This window comes from Acanthopagrus latus, chromosome 17 (genome assembly GCF_904848185.1).
Source record: "Acanthopagrus latus isolate v.2019 chromosome 17, fAcaLat1.1, whole genome shotgun sequence".
Classification (NCBI taxonomy): Eukaryota; Metazoa; Chordata; class Actinopteri; order Spariformes; family Sparidae; genus Acanthopagrus; species Acanthopagrus latus.
In genome coordinates, this window is record NC_051055.1 from 20,372,839 (window position 1) to 20,397,910 (window position 25,072).

Consider the following 25,072-nt stretch of genomic DNA (forward strand, 5'->3'; position numbering starts at 1 on the left):
CCCCTGATTGACATGAAATGACAATGGATCATCCTCAAAGAAAAAAATCAGTCACTGCCTCCACTCCTCTAAGCAGTTTTGCCTGCGACACATTAACCAGCCCTGAGCACTGATTTGTTGGCTGCAGAATCCAGTTGTTCCCGTCGGGCCAGTTGCAGAGGGCAGGGGTGCAGGTGAAAGGAAGAGAGGGAGGGACCGAATGCATGCAGAGAGGAGGAGAAAGCTAACAGAAACCAAAGATGACTGGGTGAAACAAAATGGATCCAAGCAAGCCCAGGTAAAGTCCATAATTGTATCTATTCAAAAGAAACTGCTGGGAAGGTGAGGAGGCGAGGGTGCAGGATATTTAAGAGGAACACTTTACCTCATGTCTTCATTACAGTAAGTCACTTGCGGTGGGATCCACGGACTGTCTTGTGTGTTCTGTGTTATTGATTTACTGAGGCTATAAAACTACCTGGCAGCCTGTTTTTACTGACCCATTATCAATAGTAAAGTGAGTGTTACAACTGCTGTATAATCTACCGTCTGTAGTGTGTTACCGTGGGACAGATAGTGATTGTAAACAGGTATGACACCGTGATGAAAGCACTTGCGTCAGCCCTTTGAAGTTTGACAGCATAGGCTGAGCAGATTAGTGCAGCGTACCTGTCGGCAGTGTGTTTGCTTTTGGTGTAACCTCTACTAACTGATTAAAAACCGATCACGAGCACCAGTTACTGCAGTAATCTAACACCACCAAAAAAAAAGTCACTTCTCTAGCAGCTATATCAGAAAGCGGTCAAACATTTCGAGAATGGAGACACGTTTCTCTTCGCTGTAACTTAAACCTGCAGCAGGACGTTCTGCAAGTTACAACAGTGTTGGATTTGTGGGAACTGATGTCAGATGAGTCCCGGAGTTACACTTTGACCCGCACAGCGGTGTAACTGGAGCTGTAGCTGTGTGAAACTGTTGGTGTCCTGTTAAATCAGTGTCACTGTCTGTGAGACGCAGCAGTAATGAATTCTGTTTCTCTGACAGCCTGGTTACCCGACTGACTTCTGGTATTCAGTCAGTACGTCTCTGACAGTTTTGAGAAAGTAATAGTTTACTTCTCCTTCGTCTTCTTCTCAAGATGATATAATATCTGAGTATACTGTGCTGTGCTGTATGTGTTTTACAGATGATTTGCTGATGTTTTCTTCTGGGACATAAGCGCTGTTATTTTGTTCTTTTGACTTTGTGTTCAGGATTCAGTTCAGTTCAGGTCAGACTTTTATTGTCCCTCAAGGGGAAGCTTGTTTTGCAGAAGTGGGAAAAAACAACAAACACAACGTACAGGAGAACATGGGACATCACAAAAGAAAATGTGTCTGTTCTGTTATAAAGAATCAATCCAAGAATGTTTTAGGATGCAAGATAAATCTAAATGGTATAAGATCAGAAGACAAAATCACATTTTTGCCATACAAAAAAACATTGTCAGTAACTGGATGAGTGGAGACATTCAGGCCAGGTGGTGAAAGTGGGATAAAAAGTTGGGACAGGATGCCGTTTAGAACAGTTCTGAAGAATGAGAAATGTTAAGTTCTGATTGCTTTCCTAAATTTCCCAATATTAAAGGATAAGTTCAACAAAAAAAAAAGAAAAAGAAAACGTAGCCATCATCTACTCACCCTAACGCTGATGGAAAGTCCGGGGAAGTTTTGTAGCCTACAAAACATTTGTGGAGCTTCACAGCTAAACTAGGCTGCTACTTTCTCCTAAACAACTGAAGTAGATGGGGGGGGAAACAAACGGCCAAGTCCCTGGAAGTCCCAAGATCCCCAATTGAATTCAAAGACAGCATTTACACCCTGGACATGCAGTCAACTACTTTTAGAGAGGTGCGCACTGACACTTTAAGCTCAGCAGCTACAAGCGGGTCCAGAGACTTGGATTACAGCAGGCGAGCTGGAAGGAGACATTTTATATTTTTTTATGTCAGTTGGTCACAAGAATGCTGAAACACTGCTATGTCACAGAGATGTTTCGTGGGCTCCAAAAATTCACCTGACTCTCAAAATCAACTGAATGTTTTATCAATATAGCCCGTAATCACACTCACAGTGTCTCTGTGGGTTTTGCTATTGGTACAGTGAAACTGTAACAACCTCTGTCCTTTCCATCAGCTTGAGGGTCATTTTTGGGTGAACTGAGCCTTTAATCAATAAATCAATAAAAAGCCTGAACAACCAGGCCTCTCATGTGCTCAGCGATCTGAAGGAACCTCTCAGGTTTTCTGGCTCAGACACACAGACGAGAACCACGCAGCGCCTTTTTGTACATTTTCATTTGGACATTTTTATGTTCATGGGATCGACATGTGAAACTCAAACTGGACCAAAACTGGGATCGTTTTAAAATGCAGTTGAAAAGTTGTATTACTTTGAAAAGGCTGTTACTTTTATGATGATTTTATCATAGCATTTTTTTTGTGCTACTTTCTTCTTAAATTGTATGCACTTCAATCTAGTGCCACTGTAATCTAGATTAGGCAATACATGCTGTGGTGAGTGGCACTGGTTCACTTATCTCTATAAAAATAAACATATAACAATAAAAAACAAAGATGGAAAAAAATCTTTGGTTGAGCTGTTCACAACCAGTAGACACAGGAGATAGCAGACATCCTTTATTTTGAAGGGTCAGAAGTCAAAAGGTCGGGAGCCACTGTCTTAACAGATCACATCGTCTGTGTCTGTTTGTTTTTGCAGCATTTGTAAAGCTTTAGTAAATCGTTTAAGATGATAACAAAGCCAACAATGTCACTCCATTCTGTGTTACTCCCTCATGGGAAGCCTCTTTTCATAACCCACTCCTCTCTCTGGCTCCCTTACACACCTTATTTTGGTAATGAGTAACCCCTGTGTGCTTGTCCTCAGCCTTTCCTCAAAAGCACCGCATGTAAACAACGGTGGGGGAAATGAGTCACTGATGGAAGAAACAATGGTGCCGTGGCGAGACGGCGTGGACGGGGAGAGGCAGAGGGACGTGGACACCAGAGAGCCAGATGTTGTAGAGGGGAGGACAGCAGCTGCAGAGATCAACACTCACCGCAGGGGGTCAGCAGAGAAACAAGAGAAACGCCGGTTCAGTACGTTTGGCTATCAGGTGAGTGAAATGAAACACAAGTGTCAAGGTGGCGGCAGCTTCCTGTTCTGACATCACAAGTGGTGAAATGTAACTAAGCGCATTTACTCAAGCATCACGCTTAAATTTTCTTCCACTTTACTTGAGTCTTTCCAGGTTGTTTTATTTTATAAATCTACTCCATTACATTTCAGAGATGTATTTTTACTCCACTTCTTTCACCTGGAGTTTTTCATTCTGATAATGACTAAAGACTGATGCATTTTCCAGCGAGAGAAATTCCTCCAATCAAGACATTTCAGTGTGGAATTTAGTTTAAGTTGTATTTCTTTCCACTGAAGGGACCAAAAAACCTGCAACTGTTACACTTATCAATATTTGAACCTCATTTTAACTCAGATCAACTTTTTTTGATTCTAGTGCTGCAACAGTCCCTTACTACTTACTGACCTTTATTAATAAAACATGCTTTAAACTAATGGTTGATAACTACAAACATTTTTGTGTGAAGACTATTACTATTACTATTAATGTATTTTTTACTGAGTATCAAATGTCGATGTTTGTAAGTCAACCTGAAACAGAAAAGCCTGACTTAATTTTGTCTTTCCAGAGACGGACGAAGCAAAAGGTTGTGACTGATTTTGCAACAGTGAGTAAGGGAACGTCTGCAGGGGCCAAACCCAGAGCTGCTCTGAGACAGGTCCTGTTCAGCCAGGGAGTGTCTGAGAAAAATCCAGCGTCTGAGGTATTATCCCGTCTCCTTCTCGTCACACTGAATGCTGATTATGCTCCAAAACAGATACAGACTTGCTCAAACTGTGTCCATGCCATCAAATGTCTGAAACAACCCACAGCTGTTCTTGTTGTTATTCACATGAATGGTTAATGACCTTTTCAAAGGAATCAATGACTCAGATTTTCTTCTCTTTTTTCGCCCTGACTTCTGTTTCTCTTGCCTTCCTATTCATTTGCATTCCTCTGTTTGTCCTGTCTGCTTTTTCCCCGATGCTCAGGAACGTGGTCAGCTGGATGTGTTGAAGCAGGATCTGGGGAGTTATGCTGTGCCAGTCAGTCTGAGGTGGAGGTGGAAGGAGGAATGTCTGGGAACGACGCTGGAGAAGAACTGGACGGAGATAGTGGACTCTCATTCTGTACGGGCCTGTAGAGTACAACTCTGACAGTATTAACATTTCTGCCGCTGTCAACCTACAATGACTTGATCCAACTAACAAGCAGTGATACTTTTTCCTTCACTACATTTATTTTATAACATAAATTACTCCTATTTTATCTCCCTGATTCCCTGAAAAACCCTGATTCCAAAAATCAGAGGAAATGCTGAATATTGATCCTATAACCAGCCAGGCATGAAAACAGATGTGTTAATTTACTTTAACTCCAGTAGGATTTGTATAGGTGACTTTCACCTTCACCAAAGTAATGTTTTAACACAACAACGTCTTTACTTTTACCCAAGCATGACTTCTGGGCACAACACCTTGGCCACAAGTATTGTCTGTGCATCAAAAGCCTGATATGCTGAAGTTCATCCCTCCGTGTCAAAGAGCTTCAATGTTGTCCAAAACTATAAAAGAAAAAAACACATCATTGAGCCACGCAGATGTACTTAGATATGACCAGTTTTTTTAAGATTCATGTGCATGTGCTAAGGTCTCAGAGCTTTCCAACAAGCTCAGGAAGTGTAAAAATAATGAACATTGGAATAACACCAGTGGTCTTAAGTGATCAGATCTTTTTGCAAAAATAAAAGTACTTTTCAATGTGCATTCCAACACTTACGAGTGATTTGTTGTTTCACTGGATTTGCTGAAGTTGAGACTCTCGACATATTCTTCTGCTCTGTGCACACATTTTTTACAGATTCTCGATGCGTGTCTGACAATCATCTTCCTCTTTCTCGTCTCCTCCTCTGTTTTGTTTACATTTTTTTTTCAGACGATGACAAAGACGCAGAGGCACCAGCAGGAGGCGCTGTGGGAGTTTGTCCACACCGAGCTCAGCTACATCAACAAGCTCATTATCATAAAAGACGTATGTTCCCATTCTCTGCCTGCTGACATTGTGTCATTTAATTTCTTCTCATATATGTCAGAGCCTGACGCGGGATTTTCCACAGGATGTTTAACAAAGCTGTGTCTGCTTCTCACAGTTGGTTATGGCTGCTCTCGTCAACCTGCACCAACATGGATTTCTCCTAGAGGTCAGTGTGCAGAGCGGTGCAGCCTCGTCTACAGTGGAAAGACACAAACATGCATCACAACACACACTTCTTTCTAAAGGCCTATTTTCCACTGATCTGCATACCACTGACATACATCAACTGGCACGACAACAACAACAACATCCGCTCAGGCTCATGCAGAATACAACACTCAAGTGGAAAATAAAGCACAGCGACAGATTTCCATTGAGTGGACGGAAAATGTTTTAAAAGCAGGGGAGTCAAACTTTAACACTATGATTTGTTTTGTTTTGTTTTGTTCTGACCTCCTCCTGTGACAGGTGACCCCTGAGCTGCTTTTCTCCAACCTTCCCTCCATCCTCGCTGCACACCAGCTGTTCTGGCAGGAGGTGATTTATCCCATGTTGCACGAGGTCCGGAGGACAGGCATGCCCTTTGACCCCATGATGTTGGAGGCCGGCTGCCTGCAGGTATGAACACACTGTCTGCAAGATTACAAACACGTTCAGTGGTGTCTTTATAGACTGTGACCACCTGCTTTTATGCAAGTACTTTACTAACATACAGTTCATGTGAGTATTTCAGTTTTTATGCCACTTAACTTATATTCCCCCGTACTTATGTACTACGCCTTTTTTTTTTTTTCACTCTTTACTCATTAAATGTTCCAGACAGCTAAAGTAACCAGTTTCTTGGAGTGTAAAGCTTTCCAAGAACTTATTTGTGTGTGTAAATTATAAGAGATTGCAAGAGTTTAAATTAAAAAATGACCCAACAGCATATGAAATAGTTGAAGAAAAATCTCCAACTACAACCAGCTGCAACATCAAAATACTGGTAACCAGTATTTGATTAGATTAGAAATAACAGTCCAGCCAGTGCTGTAAAAAATACTTAAAAGTCAAATAGTACTTAAGTAAAACTCTTAAAGTATCTGATATTAACTGTAATTAAGTATAAAAAATAACTGTTAAAGTAAATTGTACATATATTACGTGTATGTATACGTCAGGTAAACAGAGGGGCCTACTTAACATGTGTGGGGAAAAAAAGAAAAGAATGAACCTCAGTTCGGGAATTATAGGTAAACCTAATAATACATAAACAGTTTTAGGCACATTTATGATGCATTTCGGTATAAAAATTAATGAATGTGAATGAATAATCATAAATCTCAAAGTCATGAGTAATTATTCTCTGTAATACGAATATCGCACATATCAACACTGGGTATTTTATTGGTCAGCCACTTTTTAGAAAGTTATTTCTCATAAGACAGTAAGATGAGAGATAAGAGCCGTGTTCTCGGTAAGTATTTATCATTCTTCCTATTTTCAAGTTCCATAAGCTTATTCACGCACATCAGCTCAAAAGGAAAAAAATAAAATTTCAATTTGAAAGACAGTCTTCAGGTTGTTTTGGATTTCAGCCCAAAATGGATTCACAGAGCTAGAGACGACTCCAAAAATGTGACTTGTCGACAGTCAATTAAAAGCGAACTCCACATTGTTACATATTGTACTCCTTTAACACTGCCAGACTCACAATGGAATTATTATTTTTTTTTTCTGTGACGCAGCAAAAACTGAGATACAATCTTTTTGATCCTGTGCGTTTTTCAGCTTGTAAAACCCTGGCACCCACATTACCCACAATGCAACTTGACCGCTGACAGTACAGCTGGACAGCCAAGTGTTTTATATTAGAAGCAGCTCACGAAGCCTCACGCAGAGACGAGAAGCAGGCAGCAGAGGTCTTGTGAATTCAAGGGTTCCCACACCCCCTTAAACATCTAATACGATGACTCTTTAGGGACTTTCCAGACCAAATTAAAAAAGAATTCAGGGATCCAACGCGGCATACTTTGAGACACGGATCAAAGTCAATTACCGTAACAATATTTAGAATTTTCATGATGAGAACCAGCAGGATTTACAGAAGCTCACGGACGACGATTAAAGACAGAAAAACAGATGCATAGAGCGAGAACGAAAAGTCTGTTTCCTAACATTAAAGCAACATGATGTAACTTTGTTACCGTAAAATAGCAGCTTCCCAATCATGTTGACAGTACAGTGTCATAACAGGGTGTCTCTGTCTCAGCCACTCCTCCCCCCATCACTTTCTGCTCTATATGCCTTGTGAGGCAGCGAGAGAGTAGGATCACAGTGTTACATACAAGTTTTCAGCACACAACATTTAATGATGCAATGACTTTTGCTTGTAGTTAGCACCTATACTATGTCTTACAAATTGTCACAGACCTGGGATTTGCAATCACAATGGTGGTGATGACAGTTTTTTTTTTTTTTTACATTATACTGCTTCAACTTGCACAAAATATATAAATTCAGTGTCTTTGACCAAAAATGTCAAGGCATTAAGCTTTTCTTGAAAAATTCACAAACGTTCACTGGATCCTTGTAACCTCACTTCTTTCTAACTCCACGACTCATTTGTTTCATATTTCAAGCTTGTTGTCTTCAGACATCGTCTCAAATCACATCACTTCTTCAGTGTTACTCTGTGTCCCACAGTCCAAAGCCCCGGGCCACATATTTTGTAATCAGATTTTGCACATTCGGGTCTAGAGCTTGACTACTTTTTCACATATGCTGTAGTTTCTGGTGGGGCGCCCGCTGCATTTCCATCAAATGTTGGTTGCAGGACTGATCTTGTATGTTATATATCCTTTATTTTTTTGTCCCCAGTTCCATCAGCGCTTCTCTTGCTACCAGCATTACTGTTGGGAGGAGGAAAACAATATGGAGTTCACACGCAGACAGATGGAGAACAACCAACATTTTCTCACGTTCGTCCAGGTACAAGGACGAACCACAACCGCATGCAACGCACTTGAACAATCACGCACACAAACCTCATTATTACCATCCAGTACGCCTCAATGGAATTCACTGTAATGACTAAGTGTTGTATTATTAATGGTGGCACAGTGTGGTTTGTGATGCTTTCACATCCTTGTGGGTGAGCTGTCACAGTTCACAGCTTTTCCCACTAACGTCTGCTCCAAATGATTCAGACTTTGACAGCATTTTAAAAGGATTTCTTGTTCACAGAATTGAGGTCAAGGCATTTTCAGGAGTAGTGACTGCGCCTCTGAAACAGTTACATGAAAGCCTGGAAGACTCAAAGCCATGTTTTCATAGAAACCCAGCACCCTACAGTGCATGTGTAGGACCCAGGGGCCAACCCCTGTAAAAATGTATTTACTTAACACCTGCTTTTTCACTTATGTCACAGCATCACACTTCAACCCGAGTGGGAGGTGATGTTTTTTTGTTTAACAACACAACAGACACATTTTACAAGGAAGTGGTCCACGGTGGGCGTCAAGTGGTCTTCTCATCCGAATCAAACAAAAACAAAAACTGCTCATTTGTACCCCGTGGGAGGTTTTTGTTGTGGTAGATTTGCTCTGCCATCAGTCCAACACTGTAGAGTTGAATAACGAAAGAGTGATTTCCTTGTTGATCAGGTTAATCCACTGGCATCCCTGAGAACAAACCTCTCGCTCTTTATATAATATCTGAGAAGCAGAAACAAAATACATTTCTAAATAATCATTTGGTTGAACCGACCGTTTATAAAAGACTTTGTCATATTTTTTCTCATTTGCGTCCAGTGGGTGGAGACTCACCCTCAGTGTGACCGGATGCGTGTCGGGGACATGCAAGCCAAACCCCATCAGAGGATCACAAAGTACCCTCTGCTGCTCAAGGCTGTGCTGAAAAACACCCAGGACGCTCATGTGGAACACACCATCAGAGGCATGGTGAGAAACTTTTCAATCTTGACGAGCTTCGCCAATTAAAAGGATAAGTTATATTTTTAAATTAAGTGAGATCGTCTCAAACGTTTCAGTTGTACCGTCTTCTTCTTGCTCCTCTCCAGTTGTCCAGTGTGAACAGCTTTCTGGAGAGCATCAACGACTACCTGAGGCTGAAGGATGAGGAGCTCGCTCTCAACATCTCTGCTCTGAGGGTGGAGGGATACGAGGTGGAGGGAATCAACGAAGAGATTGACAAGGTAAAACATGATTGTTTTCCTATAGAAGCCAGATATTTTGTTTCAATGTAAAAGAAATATAAACTCACAAAGTTCTGTTTACCCTGCTGTATTCAATATGTAAAAAATGAACTATTTGAAATGAGGGAACTATAGGTTGGTTTAGTTTAGTTGTCATAAATCACTGGAATACATTCACAAATGTGATGCTTTAGTTCTTCTTCCCTTCTTAATATCACACAGGATACCAGAGCTCACGCAAGATCTCAGGCTGTAATAACGATACTGAGCATCAGAGATTTCTACAAAGATAAACTGATGTTTGCACTAAAATGTTCTTTTTTCTACCTAACGATTACTCACGATGGATTTCCTTGACAGCATGTGAGAGAGGTCTGCCAGTTTGACCTGACATGCCCCATCAGAGGAGTGGGCCCTGAAGTCGTACGGAAGCTGCTGCTGGAGGAGAACTTGAAGATTCGGGGGAGAAAAGACAGTAAGGTGAGTGGAGCCAGTGCGCTCATTTACCGTTCAACTCAGTCACTGTTCTTCTGTTTAACTTTCTTTTCTGTCCCCGCCCACATGGTACGATGCAGCTGGAGGTGGTGGCGCTCCTCTTCTCAGACGTTCTCCTGATGACCAAGGTCCAGAAGAAAGGAGAGCGACTGAAAGTGGTTCGACCTCCTCTGGCCCTCGACAGAACGTTTTGTATAGCGCTGAAAGACGGCTGTGAGTAACACCTTGTTACGGTCATGTAAGGAGACAGCTGGATTCTGTGTACATATATAACAGATCCCGTAATGATGCCTGCCTTTCTCTCAGGTTCATTTGTTCTCGTGGAGGTGGGCGAGCTCCAGAGTGCCATGAATGTCTACATATTCGCAGCCAGCAGCTCAGAGAGCTGCTCCACTTGGGTCTCCACCATCCACCAGGCACAGGTAAAAACGGATATACCATGATATACCTGACCAAAAGTTTTTGAAATTATAGCAATCTAATAAGATACTCATTCATCGCTGTTTCATGCTGTCAGGAAACACTGAGGAGCTGGAGACACGCAGAGAACAAAAGACAACTGGAAAACTATAGAATCCAGCAGCTGGAGGCCAAACCTGTTACAGAGGCCAAGACAGACGATATGGAGACAGAAGAGCAACCTCTTACTCAGTCAGGGGACGAGACTTTTGTGGATGAATTTACAAAGGAATTTATAATCCCCCAATCAGTAAATGGGATGCTGGCATCTTACAAAGCGGAGGAACCAAATCCTCCAGATGATGCCACTAACACTGTCATACCTTTTATCAACTCCTATTCCAATGACATCGATCACAAATTAGTGCAAAAGAGCTTTACTGGTCGGCAACAAGCAATCAGTGGATATGAATCCATAGAAATGGAAGTGAGAAGACAACAAATTGGGATCTATACAGAGGAAGAAGCTGAAACTCTCAGGTTTACAGAGCGATATGTGACCTTGAGCCACAGGCAATCTGCCCCTAACCTGGATCATTTCGCTCGTAGTACCGTAACTCATCCATTACGATACAACACAACTGGACCACATGTTTTCCTACTAGATGGATATCCAGATGTTGACTACCCAATTGACGAAGATAGTAGTTCACAACCTGCTAACCAGCCAACAATATCCAGGCAGGGGCCTGAGCTGGTAAGAGCACCAGAAGAGGGAGGAATACCATCAAGGAGAGGCTCGGATTCCCAGTCTGTGAACCAGGACACAAGGAGAAATTCCATGAACAGCCTGTCTGCAGACATGGTGACATCTCAAGAGGCTTGGGGTTTCTCAAAAAATTTGAGGTCCCCTAGGTTACGCAGGAGGAGGCCAGTCAGCACCAATCAGGGACCCGGGACTCGGCACTTCTTTCAGAGCTCAGGACAGGGTTCCTCTCCCTCCAACTCTGGCTCAGACGACAACACAAATATCAAGAGAAACTCTCTTCCTTCTGGCCAAAGCTCAAATTCACATCGGGTGCTGAAGCTGGGCTCCCTGAAGCCGAACCAGGGGATGTTTTGGAACAGGGAAGATAGAGACTCTCCAGACCCCCAAACGATGTCTGAGTCTGAGCTGCCCGATCTGAACTTTTACAACAAAAGGCCCAAAATGAAAACCCAAAGGAGTGCGTCCAATCCTAACATCATCATTGAAGGAGACCATAGACTTCGTCTACATGCTAATAGTCTTCAAACAATACCCCAAGCAAAGGACGCACGATTCAACATCTCGGGACAGAATCCCAATGGACACACATCGCCGCTGGAGGGTCTTCTTGAAAGAGTCAATGGGAGAGCGAGGGACAGGGACAAAAACTTGAAAACGACCAACTTGAGGTCAAGGTATCATTCTCCCTCCCCGTCATTTTCCACCACGCCCTCACCACCGCCCAGTGATGGAGACAGAGACACAGAGTGGGAAGAGGAAGTGGCACTGATGCGACGCAGAGCTCTCACAGTGAGTGGAGGATGGAAGGAGCAACTGGTGGATGGAGAGGAAGATGAAAAGAGGGACAGGTTAGTATGACGAAGTGTGCTTTACTTTCACATGTTAGTCATTGTTTGACTAATTAACAGGTTGTTAATTAGGTGGGTAATGTCGGGGAAAAAAGCCTCTGGCCGCCCATTCACAGTGCAAAACAAGTCAGACTACAATACTAAAGCAGAAAACACAATCTGACACATTTCCAGACAGGCGGTCATTTGTAAAACAAGTGATGTCCATACAACAATAAACAAAAATACAGTAGAAAGGGAGAGTGGTTATGAAAAGAAAGCTTCAAAAGAGGAAACATGCAAGGTGTCACATGTCAGGTATTAAAATTGATGTGTGACTCAAAGGTGGAACATCCCTTTATCATCCAAATCGTGGTGTGACTTAAGCGTTCTCGGTCTCGGCATCTGAAAGCCACAGTTTTGCATGTAGAAGAAGTCCCCAGTTTTCAACACATGAAGAAACTTCACCTGTTTGTTTATTTACTTAGCCGTCTATGAGCCCGTGAGCCCTAGAACAGGCACATAACTGGATTAACAAAAGTAAGCAGAGCAAGTGAGGCTCTGGGAGGTGTGTGTGTGTGCGTGTATGTGTGTGTGTGTTTTTTTTTTTTTTTATCCAGCGATCTGCACTCAAAAAAAGGAATTTGCCGAAAAACACTGTCTTCAGGAATTTTGATTACATGTAAAGTTTGGGATGTGTGATTTATTACAAGAGGCAGAATAACCTATTTGAAGTGCAATACTATTATGTATGAATACATGTATTAAATAACAAACACTTAAAAACACCTTTTATGCTGAGCTTGTGCAATAAAATTACATGGAAAATCTACACGTTATTAAAATACTTAAAGTCAGCAAGTGAGCATTCATGGCTCAGTGCCGACGACAGGCGGAGCAGAACAAAGACATTTTTCACAAACGTTTTATATCCAGAAGGTCAGAGGTTAAATCCACTGTGACATTTTAATATTTTGGTAAAAAAAAAAACATTCTATGCCACAGCTCAGGAACAGCAGATTCTGGTTCCAGTGTTAACCAGTGTCAACTGTAAGGCACAATCAACTAAGTTAACAATTCAGACAGAAGGTTACTTGTTGAACAAAACAGACCAAAAAACAAAACGAGGAAATCAGTTGACAGAATAAAAGGCTGAGCTAGTGTTGATTCAACATCTTGAGTGGGGTGTAGGATTCTCCCTGACAAGAGCCCAGGTCCTCTTTTTACACAATCTAGATGTTTCTTTGAGATTCAAATAGTTTGTGTCATTTAGCTGATCCACATTGACAGAGTCTCCATTAACTTTTCATCGGCATCACAGCTGTCTTGCTTCTCTCTTAAATAACAGACAGTTCAATTTCAGTATTCTCTTAGTACTTTTCTCAGTTTGTTTTGCTCTTAACAAGGACATGTATTTTTAAACTGCAGTCAAATCTTTACTTTTGAAATTAGTTTTCAGCGGCGAGTAGGCTCGTAATGGACAAACTGTGAGAATGGAAACTTAAAATTACCGTTTGTTCCATGTTTCTCACCTCAGAGTGCTGTATGTCTGCTCAAATCCTAATTTGCATAAGAAGTGCATGTTGTATCTCATGAAACATTTGCTCAAAGTTTGTTTCTAAGTATTTTACACGAGAAACTCTAACAAACACTTGAACAGGTTCCTACTTAAACAGTCAATTGTATTGCATTCTATTGATTTAATTACTAATGTTGTACAATATATTTATCAGAACACCGTTTAAGCTCTATGTCTCTTTTATCTCTCATAATCTTCTAATGTTGAATACCCTGGATAATGTATTGATAATCATACTGAGCATGCAGGTACTTCTTTTAGATATATTTGATGTTGTTTTTGGGACAGTAGACAGCATTTAGGGCTTGCAGTTACCATTTTGAAGTAACAATGCATTTTTCAACTTGATGCAGAGATTGAGCCTGAAGATATATAGTATTTAATAATGAAGTAAAAACCTAAACAGTTACAAAATCATTAATTTGGGGGCGGCTGTGGCTCATGTGCTGGTCGGCACCTTGCATGGCAGCCACCACTGTGTATGCATGTATGAATTACTGTAAGTCGCTTTGGATAAAAGCGCCTGCTAAATGTAAATTTTGACCTTCTGTTTGCATCTGTCTGTCCTTCAGTGTTGTCTTTTCGGACGGTGTAAACGTGGACTGGTCCGGTTGGTGCTTTGATGATGACGAAGTCATGGATCATTTAGAACCCGAAGGTGAGGGGCTTCTAGAGGGCATCAACCGATCTCTGGCCTCTTGGGACCTTCAAGGACATTCAGAGCAAGAGGACGGAGAATGTAGTCAGGTGTAGCTCTTAGCACTTTAAAGTCCTGTAGTCACTGTTTGGATCCAGAACTAGGCTGCCAATGGACCAAATAATGCAAACTCAAAATTCAGTCCATGAATATGAACTGTAAAGACAAATTAATTAGGGCAGAGGGACGGGTCAGGAAAAGCTGAAGCACACAGAGGGGGAAATGGAAACAGAGTAAATGAAACATCTTCACAGCACTTGACACAAAGGTCTTCAATCTGAATCAATAGGCCACAATAATCCTGTAATTAATGTAAAATAATGTATAATGAGTATTTTTTCATCTAATGATATAGAAACATGTGGTCAGTGTTATGTGTAAATATAATGAAATGTTATTTTTATAGATTAGAGTATATATTATTGATACTTCGTTCCCCCATATGGCCATCGATGGAGAGACAGACAGTGTAAATTTCTGTATATATTATTTATATCGGTCATGAGAAAGAGAGCTTGTGATTGTAGGTAATGTAATAAAAGAAACCAGATCTACTTCTTCTTGAGCTTGCTTTATTTCAAAACATTTTATTCTCAGTAGTTATACATAAAAACAGATCCTCACGTAGAGTAAAACAACGGTTACAACTCAGATTGCATCATAACACATTTCAAATTCAACAACAGTGCTGCTACAACGTCTGCTCTGAAAATATTTACAAAACTTGTGCAAACCAAAGCCTCCGAAGGTGTTGCGGGCATGAAAACGATGGGTCTCACTTCAGCTTAGGGCTGTGAGATCTGTCCTGCGATGCCTCTGCTTCACCGTGTCTTCACTTTTTCTCTCGGTTCCGTTCTCTCTCCTCCCGCTCGTTGGAGGTGGTATGAACAATCGTCTCCAGCGCAGGGTACTGCAAGATCCTTTTCCTCTGTGGAAAGAAGAAAGATGTGTATAGTTGTTTAAATGAGCAACACCGCAAGTCCACATGTACATGTATATATAATTCATATTTTACATTCACTTCTTACATAACATTAGAGATCATTTAATCAAAATGAATTTCTAACATTTAATACAGGGTTAAATGGCTGTGAAGTGCAGGTCTTACCCGTTGGTGGTTCAGGTACATCTTCACCAAAACCAGCAGCAGAACGAGGAGGAGAATGCTGAGCCCGACCACGGCGGTGGTGTTATTTGAGACGCTTGATGATTTTTTTCCACTCAGACCACCTGCGAGGAAAAACAACACCACCGTCAGATAAAGGCACAATATGATTCATAATATTATATTTGCATAATTTTCTGAACAGGCATCAATCCGGTATGTTGATGTATTTTGAGTGTATTTATTCATAGCTTACCCATCATAGGAACATGGTGTGTTACATTTCCCAACATGCCCTGCTGCCCGTAGAAACGACATGTCCATTCGCCCTGGTTCTCCTCCGACACTTTGCCTAAGCTTAGAGTCTTCCCCTTCTGGATGGACTCCACTGACTGGGTGCCGTTGATGTCATGGACCACATGAACCCATTCGTAGTCGACGACTTCGCTTGTGTCGGTCAGCTGGCAGGTCAATGTCACGGAGTCTCTTTTCTTTGACGGGGTGCTGCTGTCAACTGAGAGAAAAACAGGACGGTTACATTTAGAATAAAAACATTTTCAAAAAACAGCTGACACTCGAGCTTCAACTGAATCTGTGGAGGCTTACTTTTAGCAACAACAAGCTGCATGTTTCGAGTCAGCCATTGTCCCTTTACGACCCCAGAGCATCTGTACGTGCCCTGGTCCTCAAACTCAACTTCGTTCAAAGTGGCAGAGTGATCCGAGGTGGGCTGAGAGGACGGCGAGGATGCAATGAAAGAAGCAGGGAGGCGATCAGGAGTGTGTAAAAAAAGAGACCCAGGTTTGAGTTTCTCCAAGGCCGGCTTAACTGGGAATAACCCAGGGGAGAACACACAGGGGAGAGTGATGGCAGATCCCACGGCAGTGTAGAGCTTAGCATAGTCTTTGGATGGATGGATGATTCCTGTGAGGGAAAGAGGAGGGTTTAGGAACAATTGTCGTGGAAAAAAGATGAACCAAGACATTTCAGTTTTCTGCATCTCCTTCGAATCTTACCCTTTACAGTCAGGGTTGCCGAAGCTCGCCCCTCTTTGCCCTTGTAGCCCACCACACAGGTCCAGTTTCCTGTCACTCTCGCGGATGCCTTTTCATTCACAACACTTTTGGCGGTCCCAAATGGTCTGTTGTTCAGCATCCACCGCACAGTGCCTCTGTGAGATTCTGGGGTCACTTTACAGCTGATTGAAACGTCGCTCCCCGACATGGGCACCACTGGAGAGACAGACACTGTAAAAGATGCAGGGAGGATGAGATTATTGCCATGTATTAGAGCCGTTTTCTGATCCAGATGCACACATTCATGCCGCATACAGACGCTTTGGGTTGGCAGCTCAGGACGGACACCAACCCAAAGCGTTTGTCTTTTGAAGATGAGATGAGACTCACTTTTTTGCTTTCACCAACTGGTTGGATACTCTGAGTCTCAGCATGCTCAGCTAATGCTTTATCAAATTCATATAAATGGATAAATCTTCTACACTGATTCAACAAAGAAAACCACCATTCAAGAATAAACAATAAATAAATCAGGGGGCTATAGAGCTTCATATGGTTTCTTTACCTTTAATGATGATGAGCACGATCCTGCTCTCAGTGACCCCGCGATCGCCTACCACCCTGCAAAGGTAAATTCCTCCATCCTGCTCTGTCACGTCATTAAGCTGCAGGCTGAAGTCGCCTCGTTCAAACTGGGAGTGGGGGCATCTTGCTCGGTGGGTCCAGCTAGAGCCCCAGTACTGCAGACCGTTCTTATCCTTTCTCCAAACAGTGCTGTGGAGGGAGGTGTCACAAACAATACAGTGTCATCAGTGTACAGGTACAAGTCTTAAGTTTTGAAGGAAGATAGTGAGGGGTTTGAGGGTGTTTACCAAAAGCAAGGAGAGGCAGAAAAATGAACTTGCGTCTTACCCTTTGTTGCCATTGTTCCACAAGATGGCAGGGGCTACTGTGGATTTAGAGCTGTATTTACACGGCAGCACAGCCTGAGAGCCTGCCTCAGCGAACACCTCCGTGTCTTGACATTGTGCCCCTGAGGAGGACAACATGAAACAATTAACTTCAGAAAGAGAAGCCTGCCAAAAAATGTGCATCAGATGAACATTTAATTGCCAAAGGCTGTCACAAATTTACCTGCTATAAGAAAGGTAATCACACCAAAGATGAAACACTCTGACAGCATCTTTTTGCTGCTTTTGTTTTAGTAAAAACCTCACTTTAATCACTCTCTCTTGAACTTCTATCGACTCTGTTTTCCACCTCCCCAGGTCTGTCTTTCTCTCTGTCTGATGCACTCTCTGATGTGTTTTCGCTAATGGGGTTGATGAGTTATATACTGACAGGGTGGAGGGGGAAGTGTGTCTGTTCTTCTTCCTGATCATGTGACTTCAGCTACAAGCAAGGCTTTGATGCGGTCGTTCTGTGTCAGCTTGGAAACTGTAACACAGAGATGTAAACAGGGAGACCCACTCCCTCCCACGGATTCTCTCTTAGTCGTTCTGGTTTGTTCTTAACATCAAATACCCCACCAAAGACATGTAACATTATTCAATTTGTAAGCCGCAGCGTATGCAAGAAACACAGACAGTGCAGTAGCATCTACAGTAGGACAAACTCTGTTTGTACCTCAAAATGCAGTACATTTTTGGGAAATGGTTTTATCCAAAATAAGCGGTATGTTAAAATTATTCTTCATACTGCGTTGAATGTTACTTGTTTACAGATCACTTCATCATCATTCACGGAAGCTCTAGTTGTTGCTTTGAAACCGAAATGGCAAAAGTGCAACGCCAAACCAATCCTCCTTCGTCACTGCCAGTCACCGCTGGTTAACTCACAGCTCTCATCATAACCATCAGCAGCACCAGCAGCCGCAGCAGCATAGTGAGAACGAGCCCCTTCAGCAATATGGTATCCTGCTCTGGAGGATATTCATGAAAGTGAATCATCCACATCATTTCTCTGTTTTCCTTTTGCGTCAGTTCTTACAGCATCGAAACAGGCCTACACTGCCAGTCAAATGTTTGTTTAAGAGCCTGAGTTTTACAGAGTAATATATATATATATATTTTTTTTTACAACTTACAATCTTTTTTTTGGATCATTTATTGGCATAAAGTGCCCATGTCATGACTTTCTATGTGCTGGTGCCCGACAACATATTACTGTTTTTTTTTTCCCCCTTTTTTGTTTTAGTTCAGTTCCTTTGTATATCTTGTCTATATGCCTCATTTTTTATTCAACTGTGACTGTAGTAATAAAATGATCCATCTATCTACAGGATCTATCTATCTACCAAACTGGCGAGTTGGCCAGACATTTCTCGCACACCTACTGATACCAAAGGAACAATTTAAAGGGTGACTCCACCAGTTTTACACATTAAAGTGTGTTTACAGGTCTTGGAGAGTACTACTGCATATATGAAAAAGGTAGTATAAAGCCTCCAGTGATGTCACTCAGTAGCTAAGCTGCATTGTGGGTAATGTAGGTGCTAGGATTTGAAAGAGAAGAATATATGATTTAAAACAGCTAATTTCTGTTTCCATACGATGTTCAACTCTCTTAAAGGAGGGCAATGCAACAAGGATGGACTGTTTTGGACTGCTTTTCAAAACATGGTGCCTACATTACGCACAATGAAACACAATCGCTGGAGGCAGTTTATCAGGTTACATGCAGCCTCATCTGGAGCTACAAAAAACTTCATACTACTTTTGTCATATATGCAGTAGTACTCCCCCTAAGACCTGTAAACACACTTTAATGTGTAAAATAGGTCCTTCAAAACAAAGATTTGGGGAATTGATCAGCTGATATAATACACTTGAGAGAAAAGAAAATCTGATCTTACCATGACAAAGAAATTGTTACCTTACAGAGGACAATCAGGAAAATATAACAATTACCTTTGCAGCTTACGTGTCAGGTGTTGTTGCATTTTTCAACAAACATCGAAAGTCTTGAAAAACTGTACCAAAAAAACAAAAGGTTTGGGAAAACTACTTTAAGTCGAAAGCACAGCTAGATAGATAGCTGATTGTGATAGATTAGGATCAGATTGTTGCAGATTGGTGATGGATACAACTGAGAATATGTGGGTGAAACCACAGAGCTGTTTTTCTTAATCTTGTGGAGACATTTTCCCTGGTAACCGCCATCATGTGACTGCTGGGTGAGTGATACTGTAAGCCTTAAGTCTTTTCATCTCATCCACCTCGAACTTCCTACTCACACTAAAGGCTGCCAGCCTTCAAATTTAAATCAGTGTCGTACTTATTTCAGAGTGGGGCTTCAGATAAGAACAAACTGTTCAAACTGTGTTGGGGGCTGCGTTGGGGGCATTTGCCGGTCACATGTGTGAGGTGGTCTTTCCTAGAGCTGATGTTAAGTCACCAGCGCTGTATCTGAATATGAGGTGAAAGTTATGCGAAGGAAAATGCCCCTCACATGGAAACAATTGAGCTTTGAGCGTGAGGAAATGCAGATGATTATGTTAATAAGGGCAAGCCTGGAAAATAGTCAAATCAGATTGCTTCTGTAGAAATACAGCAAGTGAGTAGTTTGTTCCTGTTACAAGCTCTCACTTCATTGTTCTTGCATTAACCCTTAACAGGCAACAACACGCATTAAATACTCAGGTGTAAGGCTGTCTGACTTATTGTAAACACTGCTGTGGTATAATTTCAATAACTGACATGATTATTTAACAGTATTCTGGACTGTTTGTGTAGGTGATAAATTATAATGTTCCACTGGGTTTTACTGGCAGAGGAAGCAGCACTCAGATTAAAACATGCTGCTCTGCTGAGAAATTCTTAATTTTGTTAAGTCAGCATTTTGGTCAGCGCTGTGCTGAGTGCGACATGGAAACATGACTGCTTATCTGTGATGCAGAAACTAAATGCTTCATACAAAGTTTCCTCTGGGAATTATTAGAGAATCAAAACTTGCATGCTAATCTTTGATTTACTCATCCTGCACATAAAGATTGATTTATACTTTATAATTTGTATTGTGTGTTTTTTTTTTTTTTTAGTCTACTGTGGATCCAAAATATCTCAGCGATCTTTTACCATATCGTGAAGAAGGTCGAAACGTTTCTTGCAGCACACATGCAGGCAGGCACTTACAGTAAGACAAGCAGCTCTTCTCTGCACAGGTCACTGCAGTGTGGTTTTATGTTAAAGCTGAATGGAATATAACGTTCTCAAAAAATGTTTTGTCTGGTTTGAATTTCCACACACATACTGACGCCTTAGCCATTATGAAATTAAGACAAAGATCAGTTTTGGCGCAGTTGTTTCTTTGAAAATGACAAAATATTCCATCTAGGTCTTAAGAACAGTAAGACTGAAAGTATCAGTATCTGTGTCTGTGCGTCTGTGTGTTTTGGGTGTGTGTGTGAAGAGAGAGAGAGAGAGAGAGAGAGAGAGAGAGAGAGAGAGAGAGAGAGAGAGAGAGAGAGAGTAGATAACATCCTGGTTGTCTGTAGGTTTTCATGTTTTCATTCCAGCTGATCTCACTGATTAAAACTGATCAGGTTTTCTGATTTTTTTTAGTTTGCATGAACACCTGCAAACTTTCAGTTCTCCAACACTTAAATAGCAGGTTAGCAGACTCTGTTGTTATAACTTATGTTAGTCACCGTTGCCCTCTGATCACGGAGCAGAGAGAGGTACTGGAGAACGTACATAAAGTCCAGAAGTATTAAAAATCTTTATCAAATCACCAGCAGGCTTGAACAGACAACTGAGAGGGACAGGGAAGGTTTCATTTTTCATGTCATGGTTCCATCGACTCACATGTGGGCCGGTAAAGAAGTGATTACTTAATTTTCACAAACAGCCCATTTAAGTGCACAAGACATGATGCATTTACTCAATCAGACAAAACAAAAACCATATTTGATGGTACAGGAATGTCAAATTGTCGTTATAGCGTTCATGGTTTTCTTGAAATGATCAAACTGCTTTTTTTTTTCTTTTATTGTTGTGATGCTGATATAAAAGATAATAAGGTAAATGATCCCTGACACAATGAAACTCTTGGACACACATTTCATGCGCAGGTATGCATCATGTCCTGTGCACTTAAATGGGCTGTTTGTGACAATTTGTAGCAATTTACACGTAGTTAGCACTTTCTTACCGGCCACATGTGAGTAGATGGAACGTGACGTGAAAAGTGAAACCTTCCCTGTCCCTCTCAGTTGTCTATTCAAGCCTGCAGATGATTTGTTTAAGGTGTTTGATACTTCTGGACAGTGGATTTATTTGCGACAGTCCAAACGGTGTGACTTTATGTACGTTCTCCAGTATCTCTCTCTGAACAGAGAGCATCAGTGACTAACATTAGTTATAAAGAACAGAGTCTACTAAATGAAACTTGCAACCTGCTATTTAAGTGTTGGAGAACTGAAAGTTTGCAGGTGTGATCTGAAAAAAAAAAAAACAAAACCCTGATCTGTTTAAATCAAGTACAAATTCTCGGCACTACACCATTTCCATTTAATTCAACTTTGTAATAAATTGTACACTATGCTCTGTCTTTTATGCTTCCTCTGACAGCAATAGTAGATTTATTTTCAGATTACACACCTTCCTGTCCATGTGCCGTGTATCTCCAATTGAGGCGATTTCCAATGTGAAGTTTTCGGATAAATTGAAGGATTGTGTGTTCTTTTATGGGTTGACACAATTCTCCCACCTTCAAAGACGAATAAACTGTTTAAAAGTCCTGTCGGATTAGCTGGAAAACGCACTGTCACAAAGCTGAATACAGGCTGTGTTTTTCAGAGCTCATGACTTTCTAGAGCAGTGTTTTCCAATCTCTTTTAGCCACAGCACATTTTTGAAATTTTTCAAAAATCCTGTAGCACACCACTAACCAAAACTGTTACATGACACACTGCAGCCTAACCCTATAGATTAAACTACCCAACAGCAAATAAAGCAGCCCAGTTCAGATGAGGATAATGGTAAAACACTGAGCTATTTCTCAGCAAAATGAGCACCTTTACTCTTATGGGGCTGTTTTAAGTGAGGTTTTACTGATAATAGGCTTTACTACTTACATTTTAAATGCAGGACTGTTAAATGTAGTGGAGTAATTGCCCTGTATTTATACTCCAGCGTACGTAAAGCCTGTGATTACCTCTTCCATCTCTGCTAGCTTGAGGTTTACCTTGATGAGCATTGTCTGAATACTAGTTAAAACGATCCTTGTCAGTCAGTTAGATATTTGTTTTGATAGATTTGATCTTCTGAAGATGTTTCAATCAATCAATCAATAAATCTTTATTAATATGGCACTTTTCATACAGAAAAAGTGCCTCAAAGTGCCTCACAGAAATAAACAATCAACAGCAGAAAAAGAGAAACAGCAGAATAAAGTCAAGAGAAGAAAATTAAAAGAACCCAACCCTCCCATCCCCTCAGACATGGACAGAGACATACACACTCATACACACACTCACACATATGCACGCAGACACACACACTCATACACACCCATACAATGGTTGTCACTAAAGAGACATGGCCAGGCAGCGAGACCTGTTGCGTGGAGAAGCTACCTTTGGGGAGCCAACCACACCAGGAGAGATCTCGGACCAAGGCCGCAGGGAGCGCCGCCACAGGGACCACCTCAACCCGGGCAGACAGGAGGCCCCACACCAAGGTGCAGAGCCTGCTGGTCACCCGGGCCGGAGCCGTCCATGGGACAGCACCCCCCCTGCGTCCAGACCAGAGACCACCCCCAGCCCGACAGGCCCCCATGAGGAAACACTGGAGATTAAAAACTGACAGACTAAAACAGTAAAGTAAGGCAAAAAGCGTACAAGCTAAAAACACAGAGGACTAAAACATGAAAGTATAAAGGCTAAAAACACAAGGGACTAAAACATAAATGCATAAAGGCTAAAACTTGAGAGATTAAAACAGTAAAAAAGGATATAAATAAATAAATAAATAAATACAAGTGCTCTGATTAGCACGGCATAAAAGGAATTAAAAAGAATTTAAATTTCAATTAAAAGCCTGGTTAAAAAGGTGGGTCTTGAGCCTCTTTTTAAAAACCTCAACAGTCTTTGCAACCCTGAGGCTCTCCGGCAGGCTGTTCCACAGTCGGAGCCCATAACAACTGAAAGCCGCCTCTCCGTGCTTTTTTGAACTAACCTGTGGTATAGTTAAAAGGCCGGTGCCGGAGGACCTCAGGGTCCGCGGGGGCTGATAGAGTAAAAGCAGGTCAGATAAATAAGAAGGCCCAAGACCGTTAAGACATTTAAAAACTAGTAAAAGAACCTTAAAATCAATCCTGAAACGCATGAGGAACCAATGAAGCGACTTTAAAACCGGTGTAATGTGCTCCTGCCCTCTGGTCCTCGTCAGCACTCGTGCAGCTGAGTTTTGTAATAATTGTAGATTTGAAATGCTCTTTTTGGGAAGGCCAGAAAGCAGGGCATTAAAATAGTCTAAACGACAAGAGATAAAAGCATGCATCAGCACCTCCGTGCTGGCCTGAGAGAGAAACGGGCGGACTCTTAAGATAGTAAAAACCTGTCTTTGTTATGTTTTTGATGTGTGGAATAAAACTGAGCTCAGAGTCAAAAATCACACCCGTATTTTTTTACAGATTGTGATGGTTTAAAATCCTTTAACTTTGGTAAAAGTTTCTCTTTCTGGCCTTCAGGACCAATGAGTAAAACCTCTGTTTTGTCCTGGTTGAGCTGTAGGAAATGTGCTGCCATCCATGTCTTGATATCGTCAGCATAACTATGACAGCTGATGCTGTGCCTCCTGATGACGTCCCCAAGGGGAAGCATGTACAGATTAAAAAGAGTTGGACTTAAAATTGACCCTTGGGGAACCCCACACTTTATTTTGTGGGTTTCTGAGGAACATGTATCCATACTTACAAAGAAGTGTCGATCTGTGAGGTAAGAAACGAACCAGTTAAGAATAGTACCAGAGAAGCCGACCAGGTTCCTCAGTCTATTTTGTGACGGTCTACTGTATCGAAGGCAGCGGTTAGATCCAGCAGTACCAAGACTGTGAGTTTATGGTTACCTAAGGTGCACCTGCTGTCGTTTAAAATCTTTAAAAGGGCTGTCTCTGTACTGTGGTTCGTCCTAAAGCCAGACTGATACTTCTCTGAAATGTTGTTTGCGATTAAAAAATCATTCACTTGACTGAAAACAAGTTTTTCCAAAATTTTACTTAAAAACAGTAAGTTGGATACAGGCCGATAATTATTGAAGATGTTGGGATATAGGTTGCTCTTCTTCAGAAGGGGCTTCACCACCGCCGTTTTAAAGGAGGCGGGGAAGACACCCGTCTGAAGAGAGCAATTGACCATATATACCAGCTGATCCTCAAAAAATCCACAAAGTGTTTTAAAAAAAGGTGTGGGAATTGGGTCTCGTAGGCAGGTCGTGGGCTTTACTTGGGAGAAAACTCGACCAAGTGTCCTCGCATCAACCAGGGCAAAACTCTCCAGTGTTTCCTCGGGTAAAATCAATGATCCAGGTGTGTCGACATTTAAAATCTGTGGAGGTAAAAGACTCGATCTAATGTCATTGATTTTATTTCTGAAGTGGTCTGCAAAATCCTCGCAAAGGGCGTCAGTTGGTGTTTTGGAGGATCTATTAAAATTTGTGCTTGTTAAAAAGTCAATTGTGGAGAAGAGGAATTTTTGGGTGTTTTTATGTTTGTCGATTAATTTTTGGAAATGGGAGATTCTTGACAGTTTGACTGCGTTATTGTAGGTGTTGAGGTGTCCACGTAAAATTTCATGGTGAACGGTTAACTTTGTTTTT

The 25,072-nt window shown here is 41.5% G+C and overlaps 2 protein-coding genes and 1 long non-coding RNA gene across 4 annotated transcripts; 1 reads left to right on the forward strand and 2 right to left on the reverse strand.

The window, feature by feature from the left end:
• Positions 1–151: 151 nt before the first annotated feature.
• Positions 152–14,687, forward strand: plekhg6 (pleckstrin homology domain containing, family G (with RhoGef domain) member 6). 2 transcript variants are annotated; one of them, XM_037074860.1, is made up of 15 exons: positions 152–277; positions 2,907–3,135; positions 3,728–3,862; positions 4,131–4,268; positions 5,074–5,169; positions 5,288–5,338; positions 5,641–5,790; positions 8,032–8,142; positions 8,964–9,113; positions 9,233–9,367; positions 9,728–9,847; positions 9,943–10,075; positions 10,169–10,284; positions 10,380–11,878; positions 14,009–14,687. In XM_037074860.1, the coding sequence occupies exons 1-15, from the start codon at positions 258–260 to the stop codon at positions 14,187–14,189; spliced, it is 3,264 nt and encodes a 1,087-aa protein (XP_036930755.1). In that variant the 5' UTR covers positions 152–257; the 3' UTR covers positions 14,190–14,687. The 2 variants fall into 2 exon arrangements, with proteins under 2 accessions (XP_036930755.1, XP_036930754.1); XM_037074859.1 differs by lacking the exon at positions 152–277 and having other exon boundaries at positions 1,252–3,135.
• On the reverse strand, positions 3,987–5,063 carry LOC119006404. Its single transcript, XR_005070759.1, has 3 exons — positions 4,918–5,063; positions 4,590–4,702; positions 3,987–4,276 (listed from the first exon to the last, which is right to left on the reverse strand). It is a non-coding gene; the product is annotated as an uncharacterized LOC119006404 (long non-coding RNA).
• A 10-nt stretch (positions 14,688–14,697) lies between the features above and the next one.
• LOC119006346 lies at positions 14,698–17,544 on the reverse strand. The gene is made up of 8 exons (XM_037074998.1): positions 17,389–17,544; positions 17,167–17,287; positions 16,820–17,028; positions 16,255–16,485; positions 15,845–16,162; positions 15,495–15,752; positions 15,242–15,363; positions 14,698–15,061 (listed from the first exon to the last, which is right to left on the reverse strand). Exons 1-8 carry the CDS (start codon positions 17,435–17,437, stop codon positions 14,966–14,968), a joined length of 1,404 nt encoding a protein of 467 aa, XP_036930893.1. The 5' UTR covers positions 17,438–17,544; the 3' UTR covers positions 14,698–14,965.
• Positions 17,545–25,072: the final 7,528 nt, after the last annotated feature.

Bases quoted from the DNA above. Each gene is read 5' to 3' on its own strand.
- plekhg6 (XM_037074859.1), top strand. From the start codon at position 2,878: ATGAGTAACCCCTGTGTGCTTGTCCTCAGCCTTTCCTCAAAAGCACCG. The intron at 9,114-9,232 runs GTGAGAAACTTT...GCTCCTCTCCAG, and splicing joins AACACACCATCAGAGGCATG to TTGTCCAGTGTGAACAGCTT. The intron at 10,285-10,379 runs GTAAAAACGGAT...TCATGCTGTCAG, and splicing joins CCACCATCCACCAGGCACAG to GAAACACTGAGGAGCTGGAG.
- LOC119006346 (XM_037074998.1), bottom strand. From the start codon at position 17,437: ATGCTGTCAGAGTGTTTCATCTTTGGTGTGATTACCTTTCTTATAGCA. The intron at 15,364-15,494 runs GTAAGCTATGAA...TTTTCCTCGCAG, and splicing joins ACACCATGTTCCTATGATGG to GTGGTCTGAGTGGAAAAAAA. The intron at 15,062-15,241 runs GTAAGACCTGCA...TTCTTTCCACAG, and splicing joins TGTACCTGAACCACCAACGG to AGGAAAAGGATCTTGCAGTA.